The 26,640-nt window shown below is 42.7% G+C and overlaps 1 protein-coding gene across 1 annotated transcript in view; it reads right to left on the bottom strand.

Moving 5' to 3' along the window:
• Positions 1-23,831, bottom strand: part of LOC128447577 (homer protein homolog 3) — a 39,590-nt gene extending 15,759 nt beyond the window's left edge. Inside the window, exons 1-5 of the mRNA XM_053429744.1 lie at positions 23,366-23,831; positions 20,410-20,455; positions 6,667-6,823; positions 3,983-4,114; positions 3,512-3,619 (exon numbers count right to left, since the gene is read on the bottom strand). Coding sequence (XP_053285719.1) covers positions 3,512-3,619; positions 3,983-4,114; positions 6,667-6,823; positions 20,410-20,432 — 420 coding nt within the window. The 5' untranslated portion in view covers positions 20,433-20,455; positions 23,366-23,831. The remainder of the gene's footprint in view (positions 1-3,511; positions 3,620-3,982; positions 4,115-6,666; positions 6,824-20,409; positions 20,456-23,365) is intronic.
• Between the last annotated feature and the right edge of the window lie 2,809 nt (positions 23,832-26,640).

Raw genomic sequence — 26,640 nt, 5'->3', positions numbered from 1 at the left:
CTGCACACACCCCACACACACACACAGACACACACACACCTAACCTTAAACCATGTCTTCACCTACAAATTGAATGATTTATGTTATGGGGATTTGCTGTTTGTCCCCATAAGGAAGACAGGTCCCCATAATGTGACGGTGTAAACAGACGTAGGTCCTCACAACCTGAGTAATACCGGGACACACACACACACACAAAGAGAGGAAAGAGCTAGAAAACAGTTTGGTTAGTGAGGCTGTCTCTGGCGATGGTAGAAACAGACCATTAAACTCTTAAGTGTTTCAGTTGTGTGTCTGGTGGTGTTCAGCCAACTTGTTTGTGTTTACACTGCACACATCGTTACAGGTCTTCCTAGAGGGTTAGTAAAACTTTTATTTTTCCCAATAGTTCAATCTTTTTTATGACTATGTATCATCTTTAATCTTGAGGATCATTATTACCAAGGAGGTGCTGTTATCACTGTGTGTTTGTTTGGTTAGTTCGCAAGATTACACAACAGCATACTGGACGGATTACCATGAAACCTGGTGGAAGGAGGCAGTGTGTATCAGGGAAGAACCCGTTCGATTTTGTTGTTGATCCAGATTTGGGGGAGGATCCAGGAACATTTTCCTACTCTCTTTAACAAAGTGAGAGGGTGTTTTTCATCATTTCTGTTGATTTCTCTCAGAATAATTCATGAATCTTGATGTAAAAATGTGAACACATTCAGGGAACGTGTGGTAATGTGTGGTTACTGATTTAATTGGGGTGGAGGGTTTTCAGCTGCTGGATGGTGACAAACCTGTAACTAGCACCATAGAGACACATAATGTGACTTTAGCTATAAGGCCAGTTGTAATTCTAGGGGTCTTGGCGGAGGTCTATGATCGACTGAGTGCAATTCTAGCTTAAACATGGTTGGAGTTCTTTGTATTTCACAATATAAAGTCATTAATCTGAACAGGGTTATGTGTTGTATTCCCACTGAGACCTCCATTATTTTTTAATGTGGGTTTTTCTCTTTGCACAAACCTCTTTATTATCTTTGCACTGTGTCAATATGACAATGTTCTCTCGGTTGCGGTCTCTTCATCTTTATCTCGCTGACTTCACCGTCTCCTCCTCCTCCAGCTCTGAGCTCTGCAAATACGCCAGGAAGCCGGAGCTTTACCGCCTGCAGATCCCCTGCTGCCGTCCACATATCACAGTGAGAGTGTGTGCTTCGGAGAGCCAGAGGTTGCGTAGACACGGCTCTGCAGCACTGTGGACTGCTTACTAACCAGGGCTGCTGCTGACCAGCTGGAGGTGATGCAAACTAAACTAATACACAGAGCGAAAGAAGAAGCTTCTGTCCAATGTTCCTCTATGTTTGATAGTTTCAAATCTTCAGGAGCAAATCAAAATATGAACATTTAAAGCCAAATCTTCAGTTTAAAAGCAATAAAAGGACTTTTCAGTCTGCAGATGGATGTATTTTTGATTTAAATGCAGGGGTTAGAGTGAGTGGAGCAACAGCACTTTCACTTATTTCTGATATCTAAAGAAATCTGAATGTACTATTAATAATAATGTGGAGAAAATTACTGAACTCAACCTTTTGTTCGGTGTAGCTCAGAGCAGCATCAAAACGGTATTTCTTAAAAGTTTATTGTTAAATGTCCGTCCCTCTGGAGAAACATTGTTTAATTTCTGCTCTGGACTTGCAGTTGACCTTCTCGATATTGAAGCCTGTCTTTGTTTTTCTCTCTGCCACACTGAATCAACAGACAAGACAAACAATCAGCTGTTTGGTGAATGTCTCGGAGCCGAGGTCCTGTTTGGCAGCGTCACGCCGCTCAGTGGCTCTTTGTTAAGATTTACACACAGTGGACGCACAAAAGCATTAACAAGCACCACTCTGTTTGGAATCTGTCACTGCGACGCCGACGCACACTCTTAATACTTGGCAGAGCTAACTAATAGAGGAGGCTGGCAGCTGAAGGGCCTCCTCGAACCTTATGTGGGACATTATTTCCTCCGCGTTTGTAAAATGGAATCAATCACCCGTACTTTACATTGATTGGTTTGTAGACGGGCGTGCGTCTGGGGTCTGAATCTTGTTTTGGCTTTTGTATTGTCCTTTAAAAAATAACGTTAATACATTACAAAGTTGTCTTTCAGTTTGAATGGATGAACCGGTTTACTTTGTTAATTTCTTCGCCATTTTAATATCAATATGGTTTTACTACAAGCAAGATGATTGTCGTTGTTCAAACATTATTTCTAAGACAATGAAGACTACAAGCAATCCTGAGAGCTGCTTCCACTTCTTTAACTTCTTCTTCAACTTCCTCTAATTATTCCAAAAGTCTGAACTACCCAAAAAGTGTCTCATATACTGCAAACTAATAAGTCTGAAGGTCCGAACCCAACGAGGTGTGAAGGTTTCGCTATTCTCATCCCAGTGGAGGGAAACTCTTACATCTGAACCTCAGTTAGCAAGTTCACCACGAACCCACACATGCTGGCAGAATAAAAGACTGCCATTGTCCCTTCAGTAGCAGCAGCAGTAGCTTCCCTTCAATTATAGATGAATCAGTTCCTTTCCCACCCTCCGACCCCCAAATCATCCCTCGTTCTTCTTCCTTTCAGCCCCGGCCATTACTGCCCCTCCGAAACACCTTCAGCCCCGGCGTCTCTTTCCGCCTCCCACCCTCATTTGTCACGCAGGAAGTCTTTTAATGGAGTGAACCAATGGGAGGAATAATGAGGCGGCCAGAAGGGGATCCATCTAACCCCTCGTGTTCCTGTACATATTTAAAATAGAAAGAAACGCAGACGCTGAGCTCGTAGTTGTACGACTGCTCCGGTGTCACGTCGGCCTGAGGGGCGTTCACGTTTAATCATTACAACTCAACCTTAAGTCTGTGTCAAGAAAGGGAGGTAATTTTGAACTTTTTATTACATAGGTTAAGAATGTTTACTTATGATATGTTATTTTCAGATGCGGGTCTTTTTGTGACTTATGTCTTCACATAGTTGGCAATTTTACTCCCATAAAGGTCAATTAAATCATATATGTTTAAAAATAATAGTTACAACTCATAAATATGAATTCAGTTAGTTGGAGGTTTGTGTTGTGAGGTTCTCTGACATGTGAAATCAGAACCCTGTTTGTGTTTCTGAAAGCATCACAGATCTCTACAGCAGTGTGAGTGTTCAGAAGCAATGTCCCAGCTACTGAGGATTATACACAGATTTCTCTTGGGTTGAGAAATCTTTCCTCCGGTAAAACAAAAGTTTCTGATGAAAACTGTTCACAACCAGGACTTTTGGAAAGTGAGTTTCCAAGCCAGCAAATGAAAAAAAAAAAATCAGGGGCTAAATAATTAGAAAGTCATTGATTTGGCACAGCAACAAATGCATTTTCATCAGACCGGCTTGGAGTAGGACCGATTAACCTCCTTGGAGGCACCTGATTTGAGAGTTCTGTTTTGCAGCTGGGAAATAGACACACACAGGTTTTATGAACGTGCAGGAGTTCTCTACCTGTGGAGCTGCGATGCTGAGGGCCGGGTTGGCCAGTTCAAACCTCTCCTGGGATTTCTCTCTGGCCAGGCGGGCTGCCTCCTTCACCTCTTTAAACTGCTCTGCAAACTGTAGGTGGAGGGAGAGAGGAGCCATTAGTCACACTCATGTCATATTATGTGTACAAAGAAAACCTGAATAGGAACTTTTTACAGACAAATCAGTATCTGCCTATATGTTTCTGAAAAAGTTAAAAAGAACACAAATCTATATATTTGTGTGTTATTTTTATTTATAGTTATATATAATTAAGTTTATGGTTAAACTGCTGTGGGAAAATTGTGAAATAACATGTTGACATCTTGATGTTGATTAATATCACGTCTTGTGAAATGTGTCATGCTGAGGAAAATAAAAAGTATTTCCAGATGTGAGATGTTTTGTAAGTGTTGTTGTAAATAAAATCCAGTTGCATCGGTGAGGGATGCTCACCTGCTGCAGCTGCTGCTCGGTGGAGAAGCCCAGTCCGTACACCGTGTTGGCCCGGCTGTCCGCCCACTGGCCGAACTTCTGGGAGGTTTTGGTGAAGGTCATGTTGGGGGTGATGGTGCTGTTGATGATAGCCTGGCACCACGGGGGAACAAAAGAAATGACGCGAGTTAAAATCGAGCGGATCGATTATCCTGAGAGGAAAAGTGGGACATTGTGAGAGGAAGATAAAGACGGAGAGGGATCGAAACTGAGATGAACCTTGTTAAGAGAAATCCCTTTAAAGTCATGGTCCGACTCATAAGCCCCTTTTCCACTTGTCCAAACCCCCGACTACCACCAACTAACATCTGGCTTTTGTCTGCTATAGGAATGGATTCAAATCGTTCAGCTCAGGTTGAGGGCTCTGCAGGAGACGCAGGATTCTATTGGCTCTGGTTCCGATCGGAGGAAAAACAAACACCCGGGGGAACACACATATTTAAACAGTGAGGTGTGAGAGGGCCTTAGGTTTTTGTGTGTTTGTGATGCACTGGTGGGAAAAAAGCAGGTAACTCCTCTAGTGACAATGTGAAAGCAGCTAATCACACATTTTTATTTAAAAAACCCGTACACCCTCTTATTTTGGTGTGAAAGCTGTAATAGACTTTATATTAAGATGGACGACAGGAAGGTCCAACTAAAGTGAAGCCAAAGAGTCTAAATCACCCCCTAGTGGCTGGTTGCTGTATAGGTCGTAAACCCCCACATACATGAACCAAACTAAATTTAAAGTACGCATCAATTTTCAGGTAGTTTTGCTCACACGGATGTTTGTGCAATTGCCCATTTTGTCTGTCTGTTTGTTTTTTTATTGGTTATTTGATTCCATAAAGATGAAGTGATTGACAGCTGAGACTGACTCTGGATTGGGAAAGTGTCTGTGGGACGTCTCCATCCCGATTGCAACTCTGGCTCCAAATGCACAAGATGGCATCGCTCGTATCCAGGATATTTTGGCTCCATTTCTGGATAGTGGGAGGAAGTGGAGACACGTCGTCTATCTTTCGTCTAACTGGGACATAGACTTACAGGGTCGGTAAAAACTGTATGGACTCTTTTTTTCCGAAGGGCAGATGAGTCAGATCTTAGACTCTGATTCAACTACCTGGTGTTCTGCACGTGTATTTATCTGCTGCACTTAGACACGTGCATTTATCACAGCACGAAAACACAACCTGGTTTTCAAAGGAAGGTAATTTTTCAAGGACAACCGGTTCACAATATCCAAAGCCAGTAGAGGAGAATATAAATAATTCCTGTCACATTTATATGTCGAATTCATTACAGCACTTTGTTATTTTTCATTTGGACGCACTTGACCAGAGACTGTGCTGATTCCCATCTGATTGTGAAGTGGCCAACTATGCAGCAGCTTGTTACATCAAACAGGCTGGTGCTGAGGACGCTCATTAGCAGTAATAAATATTGTCGATATACAGAATCCGACTGTAACACAACCAGTTACATTAAATTATGCAGAATCCAGAGTGATAAGGGGATTTGTTGCCAAATGTAGAATTCATTAGCCTCTCCTCCAAAAGCCTCAGTAGAATAAACTGGCACATATGGCCGATAAGAACAAAGCACAGTGTTTTCTCTGAGTTTCACTTCGGTGCAAACAAGATATTCCTTTAGTGCGTTAATGTTGTTGTGGATTTGTTATTACCCACGTGGACCATGTGCATATTATATAAATGCAATCCCACATGCAAATTGAAAAATAGATCCATTTCTATTTACTTCCAGAACCTCAGGATAAGATGCCCACAGTGAGCAGGATCACATGAAAGTCAGGATGATTATGAAGAGCAAAAAATACAACTAACTGCAGTTTGTAATTCAAAAACAAATTCGATTTTTCACTCTGGATTATGTTACACATCTTGTCCTGTTTTAGTTGACAGAAATATAATCATGGCAGATTTAATAGTTGCTGAATACAACAAACAGCTTTTTTTGGTCACGTTGAGTATTAGGCTACGGATACTCTGGAGGCGGAAGCACCACGAAAGGCTGTCCGCTTCCTTTCGGCGTCCATGTTAATCAATGGGGCTGTTCACACCGGCAGCGAGGCACCGTGGCCGGCTCACGATCTGCAGCAGTGGTTTCGGTGTCTTCCAGCATCCCATACTTCTGATCTTCCTGTTGTTCTCCTGGAGTTTTAATTTACCAGATTCCCCCCCCCCCCCCCCCGCATGATGAAATTTCCCCATCTGCCCATCCACTGTAATTGTTTTTTCTTAATTATGCACAAAACACACATTTTTCAGTTGTGTCTACGCACACAGACACACACAAGCAGACAGAGAGAGGGTTGGGGATGGGGGCTATAGGCCTGCATTTACCCCTGAACCGTGTTGACATTTCTCCTCTTGAAAAATGTTTGTAGAATTGCTCGTTGTTTCTCTTTTGTCCTGAAAATGTCACAGGATACCAAGATGTGTATGTTGTGTGTGTCTTCCCCCCCCCCCCCCCCCCGGCCCTGTGAATAAAGTCGGCCTTACACACATGAACAGCTCCGTGCTGACCCTGCGCTGACCAATGAAAGCTCAAAATCCTTTAAATTTGTCACCAGAAAGCAGCAAGAATAATGTATAATAATTTAATAATAAATGTGTGTATGTGTGTGTGCGTTAGGCTCTTACTTTGGTCCCCCCCACGCTGATGATGCGGTACACGCTGCGGCTGGCATCGTAGAAGAAGGACACGGTGACGGCGTGCTTGCTGGCCGGCAGCCAGTTGCGTTTGGTGGCCGGGTCAATCTGGAAGACATGAGCTCTGGCGCTGAAGATGGGCTGCTCCCTTTAAAAAAAAAACACACACACACAACAGAGAGACATTAACACACATTCACTTGATGCTGCTGGGGACTCGGAAGAGAAGAGAGGGTTCCAGTTGTCGCACGCTGTCTCCTTAGCTTTGTGTAACATGCTGACCGGTGGTTATCAGCTGGATACTTTACTACTTTACTCTAATTTACAATTTAAACAACAACTTCGCAAACCAGAAGAAAGGACACTAACAGATCAGCCATAGAAAAACATGACATGAAAACCACATGGTGATGCACAAACAGAGATACTTGCAAATATAGGAAACAGCATTTGTAAGTATAACATGAAATGATTATGTAGGACAAAAACACAATTCATATATAATTCATTCCAATTAAATATTTCACTTTTAATGTCAGATCTGCCAAAACATTTCTCCATCTGTGACTGCAGAATTTTTCAAAGGCCCATTTCACAACCTGAGTGATGGATTCATGCTCGTTTAGAATCTAATTTGTAAGTCTTGTTTTCGGGCGGTCAGACGCTTTTTGGACAAACTCGGTATATTGACAAAAGCGAGACACGTTTGTTAAGCTGCCTGCTGACGGTGAATCCTGGAACACAATCTAAAAAGGTATCAGCGTGGCAACATTTGGACAAACCAGAAAGCAAGAAAACACGAGGCTTTTCTCCCTATGTTGTATTTCTTTTGATTAATTGGCCCAAATTTGGCATCGGCTCCTGTTGACTTCCATCACTCTGAGCTTGTTATTGTCCCACGAGATCCTGCTGGCATTGAGCAATCTCCTGTCTGTAAAAAACGGCTCAGTGTCCCTTTTGAGCTCAAATTTATTTCACAAACCTTTTTTTATTTCAAAAGCTTCTATATTTATAGCTGGTAGCAGCCAGAAGTGGACTTAACAAACGTGCAAACATGTTTCAGCTCTTCAAATAGGCCTAAAGAAAAATATGTGGACATGTCAGGGACCAGATCTACCAGAAAAAGACTGAAACTAATAGAACAAATGAAAACATGTACAAACGTGTACATTTTGGTTTGTACCTCAGTTTTACCTCTGCCAGGTATTTCGTGTTTTCACTCCTGTCCTTGTGTTTGTTGGTTTGTCTGATGTCTATGAGTGTGTGTTCTTTGGTGCAGCTTATTGAATGCAAGCGTATAAGTTGTAAAGGGTGCCCTGCTAGTTGTATCATTCATTTTCTATCCATGCTTCATACTGTGAACACATCACAGCGAGTGGAGCCTGAGGTCCAGATTCACATGTCAGATTTTAAGGGAGACATAAATCTGTCTCTCTGAATAAGTTTCTTTATGTGGACAATTTCACCGCAGGATCTGAATTTTAAGCAGAGGAGTTTCACAGTGTCCCTTCAGCTGCAGCCATCCCAGTGATACACAGATGTGCAGCGGGAGTTATCCCAGTAAACAAGAAACACAATCAACCACACGATTTGTGGTTTTATTTCCAAATCAAAATAACTGTATGATTTCACACTTAATCCACACTGGTGAAACAAACAACTGCCTGTTGTGCTCAAAAACTGATTATTGAACGAAAATAAAAAAATATTTTCATCATATCAGTCCATTGAGAATTATTTTCTGCATGAAAGCAAAGAAATTACTGCATAACTTTGAGCCTTTGGTTCAAAGAGGGATCTTCCCAGTTCTGCTCCGATCTTTTCTCCTTTGTATTTCACACCATGTAAATAAATATAGGACCTGTAGGTGTTATTTTTAGGGTGTAATCTTTACAGATGCAGCAGAAATATTCAAGTTAATAAGCCTTCTTCTGTTGCATTATGAAAGAAATAGGGCAACCATGATAAGAATGCCTTCACAGTTATACTTAAAAACATGTGCACCGTAGACAAATGTTAAACTCGCACTCAAGAAACCATTTTTAGCTTAGTGATCAAAGCCGAGAGGCTAAAACATCTGCTATCATCATTAAAATTAATTGGATATCATTATCTTTTCTTTTGTTTTTCCGTTCGAGGGGAAACTGTGGCGGCCGAGTGCAGAATGACGATGGATCGAGTCGCAAATAGAACAAAACACTTCCAATTTCCAAATGTGATTGTTTCTTCCAGTCGTCCTCAAGGTCAGCGGCGCTCTCCTGGTGTAATGAGGCCGACGGTGCAAATGAAGCTGAAGATTTGCTAACTGCTAGCGGTCCAATTAGCCGTCCCGCTCCGTCTGGAGACAAACACACACTCGCTGTGGGGACAGACTGTGGAAACGGGCTCTCAGGACCATGAGGGGACTCACAGACACGTCACGCAACATTACACCACTGATGTTTGCATAATGTTAATGTACACAATAAGATGCTCCCACGGAAAGTCAATTATACCCCGACATCAATGAGGATAATGGGCGCTGGGAGGAGGCCCCAGTCTTTGTCTTGGCAAAGAGAAGTAACCATTTACTATGTAGGTCATGACTGGCTATATGGTGCATTGTTCCTGTGGGATTTGTGTGGTTTTACAGAAAATTTGCATACAAACAATGGTCGTTGTCGTTCAAACACTGATTACAGAGGCCTAAGCCAAAGAAGTGGTTTTAGGTGAAGTCCAGGTCCACGAAGACAGCAGCTACAGATACAATAAATATAACTAACTGATGATATATATATATATATATATATAAATGTATATATATATATATATATATATATATATATATACATTTAAAAGTGCATTTGTCTGTCTGCTGCTCCGATCAGCTGTTTTCAGACATTAACTACTTTTCAATTTGAGGAGCACAGCAGAAGATTGTCCAAAATGGAGTCTAAACACTGCTGTGAAAGTCACAAGTTTTTGTTCACAGGATTGGCCCTTATCCTCCAAAGCTTGAATCTCGTTGTCTGTCCAAATCGACTTCTTCGGCTGTGTCTCCTACGCGTATGAAACCTCATCTTCATCCTGAGATATTTGTATTACTTTGTTTTTGTTCTTCAAGTTTAAGAAATTCTCTGGACCATATCCTGCTGTTGTCGAACAGAGGCTCTCTCTGATATTCTCTGGAGTTTTTACTAAAACTGTGCAGAGAAAGTCCGGAGCAACTGACTCACAAGATTTGCGTACTCACGTTCAGCCCCTTGCGGAGTTCACTGCACGTCTGAGAGCAGCTTTACAGACAGAAGGTGACAACACACGGGTACAGACAGGGCATCTGTTGATTAACATGAACGTTGCTTCCAAGCATTTCAATCACTGCATTAAAATTCCCCGCAGCGTGTCTCACAGAGCGAGTTCCCATCTCTATCATCTGATCTACTGTGTCCTTCAGTGCGGCCATTTTAACAACTGTTTATTAAGTGATGTTTGTAGTTTCCAACAGTAGAAACCGAATATCAGTGAAGTTTTATGAAAGCAACAACCATCTCACACACAAATCAAGCGAATTTGACAGCGAAACGTGAAAAGTACTTGATAAAACTCATTATCTGGCTCCATAACCAATAACCAGGGCTTTGAACTCATTAAGCCAATAAGCCGAAATAGAATTAACGTCAGAGCAATATAGCTTCACTCAGGATTTTCTTTTTCTCATCTCAATGTAAAATGAAGACTGACTGCTCGTCGTCTTCCAGGCGTCACAGAGGATCTCACAGGAATGAGAGTAACCCCCCCCCCTCCGTTCGTTTGGCCCTGTCCTCACGTCGCTCTGGGACAGGACCGCCGAGCCGAGCAGCTCCGACAGGTCCAGGTTCGGTCATACGGGCAAATTAAAAGTGGATTAAACTCCTCCTGAGGTGAAGGAGAGCAAACAGCCCGCAGCAGCCCGGCAGTCACAGAGGACTCGTCTAGACTGATGCAGAGCAGAGGAGAAAAGCCTGGTGAGCTGCAATCTGTTGTACTTCACACAAACCTGATATGATTCATACGAGTCTGTGCAGCTTTTAATCAAATCCGGTGCTGTGTGAGTAGAGAGAGTAAATGACTGGGCAGCAGGAGGCCGACGCTCACACCTGACAGTTTGAATTGCTGTTAGAAATAAGAGAAGACGAGTGAAACGTTAAACTACAGAAATTAGCCCAACGTCTGTAACCTGAAAGGACGACATGTCATTCAATCTGCGTCATTGAGGGAATTAAATTGAAAAAAGGGAGTCATCGTTCTATTGGCCGACTTCTCTGCATTGCTACGAGACAAACAATATTCAGATCACGGACTCAAGGGGAGCGTCACAGTAGAGCACATTCCTCCGCCCAACAGTCCCTTGAGCAAAAATCACATATATTTTTAAAAAACACACTTAAAAATATCGGCTCCCTAAACATGTACGATTCTTTTCATCGAGATCTATGAATGATTCCGTGTGAAATCAAGGAACATGTGGAAAAAAACAATCCTCTGATCTCACAAGGTTCAAGAGGGCGAGAGAAGAATCAAACCCTCAACCGTAATCCTCCTAATAAACAAGCAAACGCAGCTGAAACCAAAACCTCATGAGGAAATGATATAGATTCTGGTCCTGGTAGAAGTAGAAAGAAGAGTATCAAATTAAATATACATGATAATAGAAGTGGTTGAGTAGATCCACCCCTGTTGCTTAGTGATTGTGAAGCAGCGTGCACCCCCACCCCCCGCTCTGAATCCAGTGAGGCGTCGTCAGGATCAATTATAGTTAATCTATCGCAGGTCATACGTGCTGTATACATCCTTCCCCGCCCCTCCCCCTCATTCATACACACTCACTGCGACTCATCCATGAATGCGAGGAGGCGGAGCTTCAGATTACAGCTCGCTCCTTTAAGGGGTTAAAAAACGTGAAAACATGTTTTTCAAGGACTAAATCTGTCGCTGTGGAAAACATCCACAAGCTTCTTTTTCAAGTTATCACTATTATTACTGTTTTTGTAGAGATTGAGATAATAGACTGCATCTGAAGTTAGTGGGAATGTGCGGACACCTAAAAGTGATCACCCAGTTTATTTATATATACATGTCTACAGCTGCTTTCAACTGGATCACAACAGGTGTCACAACATGCAAATAATAATAATTATATATTTGTATTACTTTATGTATATATATTTGCTAGAATTAAGTTGTCTAGCTGTGGTTAGAGGCCCCAAACACAGACAGGCCATAAAAGTGTCCAGTCAACTTCTTCCTTGGTCTTAAAAACAAATATGTATATTATCATTTTCCATATAGATCAAGATGGCATCTTCAAATTGGTTGTTTTGTCAAACAACCAATCCAAAATCCTGAGAAACTTTTCAGAGATGGTTTTCATGACAGAAACAAAATCAGTTTTTTCATTTATGGAGAACAGCTCAAACCATTCTCCTTGGAATTCTTCTTATTTATATTCCAGGTCCGAGTGGAGGAGACAGAAAAACCGAGACAGGTAGAACCTGGGGGACACGTGCAGGACGTCTCTGCTGGGATCTGAGCCCAGGCAGGCAGACGGGCAGGTCATCAGGGCTCAACCCTGTGGTTCTCACCTCTATATGTGCCGTTTGACCACAACAGCAGCGTGTCACAGGGGACTTCACCACTGGCTCATCTGATGATTTTGATAAGGAGCCAACTGGCAGCTCAATAACTATACTCTCCCTCAGAGAAACTGAGAGTGTGCATTTGGAAAAACTGAACTTGATATGCTACCATTGTCGGAGGACGGGGGAATAAAGCAGCTGAAGTTTTAAAGTTTTCTTTTATCCAACATAAAAAACACAGCCACGCAGAGGAGGAGGCAGAGCGGCCCCCGGGGACCTCAGGTACACACCCCACCTTCCTCATAAATTAATTGCATCGAAGCATTCAGAAGCATTTCAAGGATATGGCTGCACATCTAATGAAATGTCAGGTTGAGGCAAACAAACACTTCTCCGGTTTCCTCCTCCAGTCTGTCCTCCTGGAAAAGTCTTCTGCCGGGCGTGCACGCTCTTCTTCTCAGCTTCTCATTCAAACAGATGAAGTGACTCCTCTCAGGGAAAGGAAAATATTACCACGGTATTTGGCTTCTGCCTGCAGCGAAGGCCGTAAACAGACGGGTTTCTATGACGGCTCCATCTGGAGGAGCTGGAAGTCGGACAGCGCGGGGCTCAGTCTTCTACAGGGAGCCATCACCACACAAAGGATAAACTGCCTCTGAACTAAGTGGCTGCATTCAGCGCAGGCCGTCATGCTCCATTTCTATGTACCGCTTGGACAAACTTGTTAAAGGTTCATTTTCCTCCAGCAGAGAAATCAAATCATGACACGTTGATGTAGGAAAGTCACATGCTGAGTCACTTCTGAATCTCCTCCTCAACATCTGCTTATCGTGGAGAGGAGCAAAGATTATTGTTAATGTTGCTGCTACTGCTTCAATAGAAATATGTTTCATACAAACATTCTATTTTAAATTGTATTTTCAACTTGAGGAGAAGGCAGCTTGAGAATTTAGAATTAAAGTGCAGTTTAACATCTTCATACTACCAACATACTATAATCAAATACTTGTTGTTCACTGTATCTGACAGAGAAAAGCAGTCAACACTGGACATGAACATTTGACACATTTGATTGCAAATGACTAAACCAATTAACTTTCTATATATGGTTTAATATCTGCAGCTCTATTCTTCACAAGTTTCAAAATTATGGGCTTGCTCGGAATGAACGGCTGAAAAATCTACCATAAACACAACATGCAAAAATTCACTTTCAACCAAAAGATCCAATCTGACAAGGAGAAAAAACAAACAGACTATCAGACTCTTTCAGATATTAAACTCCTGAAGTACCCAGGGGGGCCGGATGTATGTGAGAACACAAATATCCAAGTCAGGAGAATCTCTGGAGCTTCTCCTTCTGGCCGCCTGTTAACCACTCCGGATCATTTTCAAATGAGCCATTGTGAGAATACAGCTGGAAATCATTTAGAGGATTCACAGCATCCAACTGAGGACGTTGATGACACAACAGACGCAAAACTAATTATCCGGCAAAACTAAAAAACAAACAATGAGTTTCCAGAGTGTTGATGTGCTTCAAACGCAGCAGAAGGAACACGTCCTGCTTCCTGCATGTTCTACAGACACCAGCCCTCACCTGAAGGTTCATTTTCTGTTGTTGTGAACACGTCTGACAGGAAAATCTCCTGCAGTGTTGTTCATGTGTGAAAGGCAAAGTCAGGAAAGTGTCTGGACACAATTGTCATGACATTTTCCCGAGTTCGTGTCTGAAAACAGCTTTTCCAAAAAATGTGTTGGACAACAGACAGCAGGTTCCTGCACTGACAGCGGTGTGACTAACCACCATGGTACAAAAAGTGCTCTAATACACATCATCTGTTCCCCGCAGGTCACAGTTCACTCCGTCTGCCTCAAAAACACATTTTCCCCTCAATGAATATGTCACAGTGTGTGATCAGAGCTGACAGCCAGCTCGCTAACACACAGACCTGAAACCAGAGCAACGCAACAGCACCTGAGCCAGAACCAAACTATCCTTAACAAACCTTAACATGAGCTCCATCTCATTATAATGTCTAGAAGACCAATAATGACGTTATCTAGATGTCGGAGGTAAGTTCATTATCCCAGTGACGGCAGAACAACAAAGGAGAACATCCTTTCACTGTTGTTTTATTACAGCACAACAATGTGCATTTTCTCCAAAAAGCAAAGTCAACAGACTTGCAGAGTTTCATAAATTGTATAAAAGGGCCGAACAAGTCAGTCTGAAAACAATTTCACAGCAGAGCGACTCTTTGACGGATAAAATCAGCAGCAAAAGAGTCACGTTAATCCCCCCCCACACACACACACACAGGCTGCAGCATAAAACCCTCAGTCCTCATGTCCAACTGGAATCATACACACACCTCAAAGAATTCAGACACTCAAGATTAAGAGATGATTCCTCCATCTCCATGATTCGTTTATACTGATCAATTAGTTCAAAACAAGGTGAAGAAACTGAGAGAAGCGTCTCTGAAGTCTCTCCACTGACTGAACGTTGTCTCTGCTACTGAACGTGCTGCTAGTCACTGAACCTGAGACGCCCTGTGCTCATTCAGGTTAGACTGGATGCTGCAGTGACTCAGTGGACTGGGGCTTAGCGTTCAACAGAAGAAGCTCATAGAGGGAAAGTTAACAAGCAACTGCTGATGGTGGCACCTGTAGAACATAGAGCCCATTGAACTCTGCATAAAGTCTCCAAACTGTAAAGCTTCTCATTGCACTTGGCAGAGCTGTTTGTGCACCACAAACATATATTTACAAAATAAAGAATCCCTTCATAATTTGAATATCAGATCAGTTTAGCATGAGCAATTTATAAATCACTGCATATTGGATGAGGTTTGATATCAAAATCACAAAAAATACACAGAATTTGAATATTTTCCCATGTTCCCAGATTTTACAACTATTTCTATATCATATTTTTACCAAGTGATTATTGTGGCCGAAAGAATTCATGATAATTATATTATCAAAATCAGTCCATTTCATTTCACTTTAAACTCTCCATTGTTTGATTTCTCATTATTAGCGAATATATTAATCTTAAATTATTCTGAAACCCCAATAATAAAAACACACTGAGACGGGATCTTATTGAGCCCAAATAATATCCCTAATTATTTATTTATATAATTCTATCTAATTCTATTGTTTTATTATCATTGTTTCCTCCTTGTAAAGCACTTGGTAACATTGTAAAGACAATCGTAACATAAATTATAGGTATATTATTATTATGGTTGTGCAGACAAGATGATGATGGTAATTTCCCCATTAATGTATACAATTTTAACTATTCACAGTGGTTTTAAATTTTAACCATAAACATTGAGAAAAGGCTCAGGGGCTCCTAGTGTAGCATATTTACTTTCTGCATATTCAGTGTCTCGCCACCTGCAAACAAACACACACACTGATGCACACCATGGTTGCGCTGTGTGTCTTTTCCCTAAGTCATCACTTTTTAATCCTCTCTCTAGCTAATGCCTCCATCTCTTTTCTGAACCTCAGCTCTCGTTCCCCGACGCAGAATCCCTGGTCTGTGAAACAGAAGCTGCCCCCCCCCCGTCTGGCCACGCGGTCATACACGACCGGTCGCTTCTGCAGAAGAGAAAATAGTCCTCAAACTGCCAGAAATGGAGCCTATGAGCTCTGTGGACTGTAAATAGCCTGTGGAGGGGGTCAACTTAAAATGAATCACATATGCAAATGAACTTCCATACATCCGAGGATCCAGTGGCCGATTCTCTCTTATCTCACTCGTCAACTTTCTTAATAAATACCAGAGGGACTTGGAGAGGATGTTAAACTTCTGAGACTTTTACTTCCTGGCTTCTGCACATCTCTAGAGAAAGAGAAGTGAAGAGCTAGCGCTGTGGTTGGCTGAACGCTCCTCGTGCCAAAGAGATGCAGTGAAACAAGAGAAGATATCAGCTCGTCATACGTCTGCAGCGAGGGGCCATGAAACTGCATCACACACAGAACAATACCACATCTCAGGATCTACATGGGATGTAAATGCAAGATATACTCACAGACATTATCTTTAAAGTAGTGCTGGAACAATGACTCTATAAATCAATCGTCAAACTATATGTTGATTATTAAATTAATCTTTTAAGTCATTCATGAAGCGAAAATGCCAAATATACAAATATAAAATCACTGACGCTGCAGCTTCTCAATGCAACAATCTACTGCTTTTCCCAGATGTATATCAAAGTACACTGAGGAGTAGGTTTCAGGCCAAGGACACAAAATCATACCTGTTTTATTTATACACCAAAGCCTTATGTAAGCATCAACATGCGTTACAATGTGCACGGAGCAACCACACCCTCTGTTCTTAAACCCTAAATTCAGAGGAGGTCTCCCCTTCAACATTGATCATTAGCAGTTTTCACATATGAATTCTGTGGCAATGACGAGACATACATTCTAGAGCAACACAAAGCTTGAGTCAGACTGATCGTGCCAAGGTCTTTTTTTTGTTATGTCTCTTGGTTCCTCTTTTATTTTCACCACAGACCTCGTTTCCATGATGACGGTGGATAGAAACACAAAGAGAGATTAGAATAACACAACTTTCACCGAGGCCCAACTGACGGCTGACGAAACCACGTTTGAACTCACTCGACTATTATTTTGTTCGTGCACACTCATAAGTATCGGTCTCCTTTCCCCCCCCCATGAATTATTCTCTGAGAAATCAATGAAAATGTTGAAATGAGCCCTATCCAGCAGTGAGGTGAGAAAGTGAATGAGTCCTTATCCGGAGCATACCAAAATGTAATGGGTACTTCCCCCGGTCAATACCGCACCCCTCCACCAGGTTTTGTGTTATGTTCGCAGTAATTTTTGTGTAACCCTGCTAACATACACACAAGCACAGATTTTCTTTTAAAAACACAAAGTTCTTGGTGGAGGTAAATATTGAACTAAAACACTTTCTGCATGATACTTTGGGTTTTACACAGAACAAGCGCCTCATTATTTACATTAGGATGGAACCTCTACACAGCCAGAATAACAACCGACCAAATGTGAGTGTAACATTTAGGTCAAAGTAATCTATTGGCAGAAAGTAAATATAAAATAATCCTAGTGATGTTTTCAATAGTGTGTAATGATGTAAATTGTACGAATTGCTGTTTTCCTAACCTTAGATTTACACCTTTATATTAAATACTCTATTTACATCAAGATCCGGTCCTCTCTATGGAGGCAGCCATGTTTTTTTTACAGTCTTACGACAACTGAAGGCTGCCACAGGTTCTCTTCCATGTTTGTAAGAAGAGGGGGAGGGGAGGGGGTGTTCAGCTGCAACATGAAACTTCACTACTAAAGTTCACTAAATTCGACACACTGAACCTTTAAGACAAGCGTGTAGCTGCCCTTTAAATCACCTCTCGGCTTTGTAGTACTGTTCCACTGGAGATGAAAGAGGAGAGTGGTCTTATGTAACAAGTCACATGATAGCGATACGATTCAAGTATCCTTCCCATTGAGAGGGAGCCACGTTTCAAAAGATGCATCAGGGACTAACATTAACACAAAGAAAAGCCTGATCTCCAGTCTGTCAGGTTAAATAACGAGTGCTGACCCACGACCCTGCGCTGGTCCTGGTTCCTGCCTCCATCTGACTGCAGTGGAAGTCAGTGTGAATGAGAGCCTCGGCTGAGTGCTTCAGCAGAGCATCGTTTTTCACCATCTGTGCATTAACACAACACACTGCTGAATCTCTAGTGTGGTTTCACAGCCTCCAGGGACGTCACAGTCTTTGCAGAGACGGTCTTTTGTCGGCCCCTCTCTATTCATCTGACACTGTTCCTCCTTTATGCGTCTGCTTCCTCTGACCTCCGGCGGCCTCGCGTCCACATTCCCGGACCAGCGAAAGTGTGTTGCCCGCAGTCTGGCAACATGACACGCTACAACTACACACCAAAATAGCACGGCGAGGGGGAAACGCTAACTCACAGTGTAGCAGCTCAACAAGTCACAAGGCACAAACCACAACCCAGCACGCTGCATACACCACATTGCAAAACGTGGGGGAACCCTCTGGAGTTGTTGTTATTGTCAGTTGGACGTCCTCTGACATCAGGAGCCGTCGACCACCTCACCGAGCGACTCTCCACTTCCCCGATTCATAAGAGCTCACTCCACTTTATATCACCACAAGCAGTTCGCTGGCAAAACACTCGGAGAAAGGTTTGAAATGTGACCTGTGTTTGTGTTGAGAGACAGAGGAGCGATTCATTATCTGAAGGTCGGCTCCTCTTGCAGGAGTCGGACCGGTTAGTCACTGCGCGCTCACAATTTGTGAAGGTGACGCAAAGCACAGAGAGTGTTTTCTGTGCTCAGGATGTGAAGGTCAGACAGAGAGATGATGGTGGTGGTGGTGTGTGTGTATGTGTGTGTGTGGGGGGGGGGGGGGGGGGGGTCTGTCAGCTCAATCCTGCGGCGGCACCGTTATTCACTTTCATGCCAATAAAACGCAGTGAAATGAAGTGAATACAAAGAGACACGAGTGTTTACTGTTGCAGTTGCAGATCTGTCTCCATAACACTCATCAAAAAGATCCTCCACTCGCCGAGCAGCTACTTTCTCCTGGATGCTGAACCGGTTTCCACAGAGACCGGCCGATGGATCAGCTGCTTCCATTTCAACATCACAGATCGGCAGCGATATGAGGAATTAATTTATTGTAGATGATTCGATACAGACACCAGCAACAGTCATAATTCTACTAAAACTAATTACAGCTGTACAATATGATAGTAATGTGTAACTATTGTTTTATGTTGTACTCCATCGTTTACATTGTTGCATCACAACTCAAAGTCTTTACACAACTATTTCTCATCTTTTGAACAACGATGGAAATTCCCATCGAAGCGACAAAAATAAAATCTCTGGTGACATTTGGCAGCTTTTCTTCAAAACAAAAGGCCCAACAACAAATAAAACAGTTAATTATCTGCACATATTTCCTCTACTTTAATTATTTAATTCATTACAAAACTAATTTACTCAATGCAAATACATCCGGTTTACGTCATGTGATAAAGAAAAGCACCAAAAACTCACAAACGAGAAGGTAAGATCTGAGAATGTTTGATATTTTAGCTTAAAAATTACCAAAACATAACTGATTATCATTTCTCTCTCAAGATTAATCGTTGCAGCTCTAGGATCTGGCCACTTCCAGACTTCAGCTCCTCTAACTTACTCCTCACCAGCTTGTTCAGTCAACGTACGGCAGCAGTTTGTTCAGTCGACCAATCACCAGTCAGACAGAAACCTGAATGAAGGAAGCTCGGCGGCTCTTGTAGTTGTTGTGATGCTCCGTCATTTGAGCGTCAAACACTGAGGGGCTCAGTTTCCCATTTCACAGCAGCAAGTGGAAACTCGGCGGCACATGCGTGACAGCCGTGTGGTTAAGTTGAACACGGACGTTTGACATGATAGACGTTCCACGATCATGTACAGAGATGATGCACAGTTTAAACAAAGCAGAGATGTTTCAAAGTTGAGCTGCAGCGACTGACAGGACGACGTATGATGACAGAGACATGAAGCCACAAAGACACTGAGCAAAGATCTTGCCCACAGCATCTGCACATCATGACAAGCATGGACCCCCCCCTCGGATCGAGCAGTGAACCGTAGATTCAACAGATGCTGAGGGAGGATAAACATCATGGGGACGTGATGAAGGTGGATTTGGTTCGGAGGCAAATGAATGACTGACGAGGTCGGGATGGGCGCATTGATCCCCAAACTATCGATATCAGATTCAGGTTTTTTCAAGAAGCTAAACTAAAATGTAGAAAAGCTCTTTCTCAGTTTCACGTTATAATGTTTGACTTTCCATTAAAAGCTGCCCTGCTTGAAATTGTACAGGGATTCCAACATTAACATTCAGTAGGTTTCACGTGTGCCTCGTAATTTTTGCTGAGTGACACCGACATCCACGTAATTAACTCTTTAATTATGAATAAACACAATGAATTTGGCTCCACCTTTATCGTTCGGAGATCAATATCTGAGTTTGCAGTTATCGCCCATCCCGGCCACGCAGAGCCACGACACAGAGACGACCAGGCGGGTTTGTTTGTACCTCTCTCGTTGTAGCGGGTACATTTTACAGCTCGTAGACAACTCCTCTGCAGCCGGGCGAGAGGAAAGAGGGCGAGAGGAAAGAGGATTCAAGTTACAAAGCAGAACAATGTACCTGCGGAGGTTGTCAGGAAACCCTCAGCTGCACAACACAGACTTAACACTCACTCAGGTTCCTAAAAACTAGAGCTCGACCGATTTATCTGTCTGTACGAGCCTTTCACAGACATATCGGTGGGTGTCAATATTTACTTGACAGAATAAACAATGCAGAAAATACGGTTTATTTTCTTAATTCAAGTTCTATTTATTATATTTGTTTTCTTTTATATCATTCAACTAAAACAAAATATCAAACCCCAAAATCTTTCTTCTCTTTCCCAAAAGATTTTCGTTTAAAAATGTTCTACACCCTAATACTGGCATTTGCATTATAGGTCAGGCTCTAGTAAAAGACAAACCAGTTTGTATCAGCTGTGCACTGAATTAATGCTTTGATGGCCTTCACTTATCAAACAATATACACTTAAGATTGGGTCATTTCAACATGAAAACACCAAAGAATAACACGGAAATCACATCATCACTCAAAACATTTGTTTCAAACTTTCAAACTTTCAAACTTTATCACACTCATGCTATCGACGCTCCCTCAGTCCAGTTCACCCAGCCACGTGGAATTTACCAGTTGTCTAAAGCAGGTCTGGTTTCTGATTAATAAACAACTTGAAGGATTTCTCTTTCCTCTAATGTGTTATTTTGATTTTTTGTGTATATAAAAGTTTAAAAAATCCTGAAGTCTGTGGTAAAGGGTCGTCAGTAGTCAGGCCAGTATTTCAGGGGTATTGTGATGTCACAATACTCACATCTTCATAATCCACACTCAGAAACCAGTGTGGCACGCACTGGGATCACCAGGATCATAATGTGTCTCCTTCAAGTGGATAAATGGTCAAACTACTTAATGTTGTAAATAATGGAAGCTACTCTAACAATACATTTTGTTTTGTCAGCAGCTTGTTACAGGAAAACTAAGGATTCCCATTATATCAAGGGTAAATTTAGTTTTCAGTGTGCACTCTTAGAGGAGTTGTACGTGCACCTGTGCGCCGACCATATATTTTGTTAATGGACTTGAAGGGGCCGTTAATCAAGACTCTTCTCCTGCTGCTCACTTCAGTCGGGAGTGGAACAGAGCGGCAGGGTGTCTCTGCCTTCCAGCGCAGGTTCCTGTCCGACTGTGCAGAGTGAGTGGCCCTGCAGCTAAATCCAGCTCCTTTCTGATTTCTAGTTGGACAAGGTGATTGTGCTCTGCTGCCTCGGTGACGCATGCGGTGATGCCGGTATTATCGGCCAGAGTGCAGCCGGTATATGGGCATCAAACATGTGACATCAAAACACAGCAGTTGTTTGTCTCAGACCTCCTGTCAGACTGTAAGTGTTCCTGCTCCTGCAGATTTCACAAAACAGGTCAACATAAGTGCTGCTGTGCCACTGACATCATATGAAAGGGCACCTGGAGTTTTCCCTGTATGGCACAGTGACTGAGTTACATGTGATACAATGGGGTTTGTCAAATCCACATTTGCTGACGTACAGGACAACAAGGGGTGCAAATCTTTTGAGTGGCCAAGATCAAATAGATTTTTACTCAGACATGTGAGAGTTGGTTGCTCAGGTGCTCAAGAGCCGTGAGCTATCCCTGCTGTAAAAGTTTATCTTCAACTTCTCCTCAATTAGAATATGGAGCTGAACTGACAGACAGAGCTGGAGGGTTTTGGGGGAAACCTCTGAACACACAGTGAGTTTTTGTGTTTCATTTGAGGGGGAGGCTAAAGTTCAGAACCTACGGAGGCCACAGCACCGTGGACCTGCTGACTTCTGATGCAGCTGCTGCAGCAATTTGGGACAAACAGGTGAGCACCGTGCAGCATCACTTTACTGCACTGGTCTGAAGAAGCTACGGTCTGCATTAAAACAATATCTCCTGATTGCAAACTGTATATTATGGCATTTGAGGACGGGACGAAGGTGTACTCGACTCCCATTAAAAATACATATCAGTACAACACTCACATATTGGGCTCTTACACTTATTTGAGAAGCAGCTCCATTTAAATGTCACTGAACTGACCCCAGAGGAGCTGAGAGCCAGGACTCTGGACATGTGAGGAGAGTTCAGGTGTGTTTGAGCTGAAAGCATCGTCCTCATGCATCATTCAACACACACACTATCACACTCACACACTCACACACTCACAGGTAACAGGACTGAGCACAATGGGACACCGAGAGCCAAACCACTCCGAATCCTCTACAGAGAAATCAGCCTGGAAGTGGCCCAAGCTCCTTGCTCTTCTCTCTCCCCCTATCTTTGTGTGTTCGTTTGTGTGTGTGTGTGTGTGTGTGTGTGTGTGTGTGTGTGTGTGTGTGTGTGTGTGTGATGCAAACAGCAGAGGAGAGAGAAGAAAACAGGAAATCACAAATAACTGAGTGATGCATGAGTGACCTCTGCGAGAGAGAGAGAGAGAGAGTGTGTTTGTGTGTTTTATCACATGACCATGAAAACACCACGCTCAGTTTTAAACAAACCGTCTCTGTGCAGCTCAGTTTAAAGCAGCCGTGGAGATTCGACCTTCTGTGGGTCACAGCTGAGGTTCAGGTGTGAACGAACATCAGATTCTCATGAAACTGGGTCAACGCATCACTAATCGAGGGGTTCTTGTCTTTGGTGACACGAGAAATGGACAGAGAACACAAACGCAGTGTCACATGTGAACTGATCGATTTCCCCCAAAAATGCTGTAAAAGGAAATACAAGAAATGAACGTTTTAAAAGGATCGATTCGCCAAACGCCCAGAAAAAAAAACCGCAAGTCAGCGTAAAGTTCACTTTCAACGCATTTTGTCACCCGAGCAAATCACTTCCAGACGCATTTCACACACACACAACTTACCCCATGCTCCTCTGGATGATGGTTCAAGGGAAAGATTCCACTCACGAACTCTCTCCGTCCCGTGTTTCCTCTGCGTCTCCAAACTCGATTATGTTCTCATGTGAAATCCTGAAGCGCAAGTTATATTTCGGAAAAGAGAGAAAGAAGAGAAATCACTTCCGACTCCAGATCCCCTGGTTCCCCCCCTCCAGCAGCACTCCTCCTCTCGAGTCAGTTGTTGTACTCCAGCCCGCTCGCCTTCTTCCCTTTGTCCGCCGGTGTCCACAGCCGGTGACACCGCAGATCCGTCGTATGCTCGTGCGTAATTACGCGCCGTAAACCCGCCTTGGCTCCGCTCTGTGTGGCCGCACACACGGAGGAATGTCGATGGAAGTCTGGCGGTGGAATAGTTTCAGCTCAAACCGCCCCCAGGACTTGTGCTGTGCTCCCCTGCTCTCCCCACTCAGTGTGCCAGTCCTCACTGGGATCCCGTTCAGCCAATAACAGTCGCACCGCGGAGCCTCTCCCGCGCCACCTAACGGCCAAACTGCAACACTACGACCCAGCCAGGCTGTTCCCAATTTCTCCAGTGAAATGTAATCTGGGGAAATGTCCTGCGGGCCGTTTTAAAAGCCCCCTCGGTGCGTATTTATGAGGTGGAGCGTAATAAAAGCTTGTCACATCTGAAATTACGCGAGGAGGAACAGGAGCCAAATGGCTGTTTACAGCAAAGCTCCAGTCAGATGAGCAGGAACCATCCCGCTGTCTGTTGAGCTCACATTAAATCAGATGATGTTCAGAATAAAGCTGTTTATACAGAGCTGTAGGACAATCCTATCAAACACTGTGATGTATCAAATCTAAATATCCCCCTGATGATGGGCCGGGGGGGGGGGGGGGGGGGGATCCGATTGTAAAAAATACCATTGAGCTGAATAAACCTACTCTACAATATATAACAGGGACATGTATCCATACAATGCCTTTATTCATCAGAGCATGTTTCATAGTAATGGTCGTGTCATCAAATATCTCACATACTACAACTGATACTGAAAGATACTGAAGGATACTCTTGAAATACTGTTTCTGAAATATTGAGTAATCCATCGATAAGATCAATAATCACGTTTCTGTTGAAACTCCTCTTTACATGACTTTGGAAAGTTGTTCTGATTTGTTTATCAGTAACATGCAGGATACAATAATTTACACTTACACACAAACTAATAACGTCGTTTGAATACTACAACGACCTCACCAATATAAATGAATGTTTTTTTTTTATATCAGATGGAAGAAGTAGAATTCAGATTTTTCATGATGTTAAAGCAGCCGATAAAGGTTTTAAAAGAGTCAAACTTCCATGGAGCTACTTATTGGTTAAAAATAATATTTCAACCACTTATTCTTCCCTTGTTCAAGCTTCACAGAATTCCCATGTGAAACTGGTGAAAATCACATCGCCGTCATGCTTGTAAAGAAGAGAGAGCTGCTCTTCACCCCCCATTAACAGGCCGGGATTTGGTGTCACCACAGATTTGGAATAAATCACTTATTTGCTCAGAGTGTGGGCTGAGGATGGAGCGTCAAATGTGGCGGAAGAGCGAAGAGGAGCAGCTCGGTGATCCCGCTGCTCAGTGGCCTGTTACAGAGATGCAGCTGCTCCATGTGCTGCAGGGAGGCAGCAGGCGGCATCAGCTCTCTGCCTCGCATGCAAACAACCCTCGTGCTCCTGTACACAGTCACTCCTCAGCCGGTCGGAGGCAGTTTGAGGCCTGATGCCGAACCTTCAGGTCTCTGACACGCAGGCCCTTAACCACCTCTGGCAGCTCAGCGTGCAGACACAGATGGGTCCTCGTGTTTACCAGTCGGGCTGTGGCTGAATCCAACTCATACCACATCTCATGGGGAAAATCCTCCAATAGCATCTCATCCTGTATCTATATTATGGTTTTCCATGTTTACATTCAACCCCTCCCTTACATGTTTTACGGTATATTCTTAAATTAGGTAATTTATATTTACAACACTATTCTATATCACTGTTTTAGTGAATCCCACATGTACATATTGTATTTATAGATGTTTCAGAAAGCCCAGTTTAATTCAGTGTTCACAAAAAAAACACACAAATGTATCTGTACAAGTTCACATACTTATTCTGAGTTCTGACATTTAAGTTAAAGGTGGAGCCGCTCAACATAAGATGAAAGAACCTTTGACAGACTTTTTCCTTTGGTTGAAAATATGTGAATGTTCATGTTTCCATCAACCTATGAACACACCCCTACAGTGCTTATGATCTCTCTCTGGATATAACGTTTGGAAAAAATAAATACGAGACGTAAATAAAGTAACATTCAAGCCTTTTCATGTTGATTTTCATTCTATGCAGAAAGTACTTGAAGCCTGATTGAGTGCTTTAATAATAAAGACAATAAGGGGATAGTGGTGTTGCCATGGTATCATCATGAATTACTTATTTAACACTCATCCACGATGGTGCGACATCCAGGCTACTCTGTATTTACCTTGTAGGAAAGAGCAAAACACATAGTCCATCCATGTCCCCTGTCAATGATGGTTAATATCCAACATCCAGGTTGTTGTGTCAGTTTATCTCATCAGTTAAAACATGAATATAAAAGTTGAATTGATCAAGAACTGCTCAGGTGTGTGGTTAAAGGAGGTTGAAATGTCATTTAGTCGATTTTTTTCACAGAACAAACAAACTTTCCTCTGAATTTAAAATCTGAAGATGTTCCTGCCTCAGTGATTTCAGCTCCATGGTTGTAGTTAAAGGTTTAAATCCTCAGACCAGCTGGATGCAGAGGACGCTGTAGACCGCCACAGTGCACATCAGGCTGCTCCTGATAACCGCTGACTAAAACTCACTGACATTTTCAGGCTGGTTTCACGTGGACGAGTCACAGGCTGCTTTAAGAATATGGTTTCTGGGCCTGAAATGACGAGAGGGTAACATTTGAAAAAAGATGTATGATTTGTGGCGGCTCATTAATCACAAGGAGAACATCCTGACATCTGTTTTTGGTGTTTTTTATTGATCTGCAACTGTCTCGTTCTTCATCATCAATCTCTTCATAATGAGACAGACCATCAGAACATCTCTATCACAGCTGAAAGGTCATTTTTTCCACAACTTGATTAGTTTGATATATTTCTGTGTGTATGTGTGAATTATTATATCCTGCATCCTTTCACTGCTGCTGCACTAACGGGGGTAAACAAAGCCAGATCAGCAGATTCAGAGGAAGCCTGCTGCAGAGACCTGA

This window comes from Pleuronectes platessa, chromosome 9, assembly GCF_947347685.1.
Source record: "Pleuronectes platessa chromosome 9, fPlePla1.1, whole genome shotgun sequence".
Taxonomy (NCBI): Eukaryota; Metazoa; Chordata; class Actinopteri; order Pleuronectiformes; family Pleuronectidae; genus Pleuronectes; species Pleuronectes platessa.
Note: the sequence above shows the minus strand (reverse complement) of the source record. Positions and strands in the feature narration are given on the sequence as shown.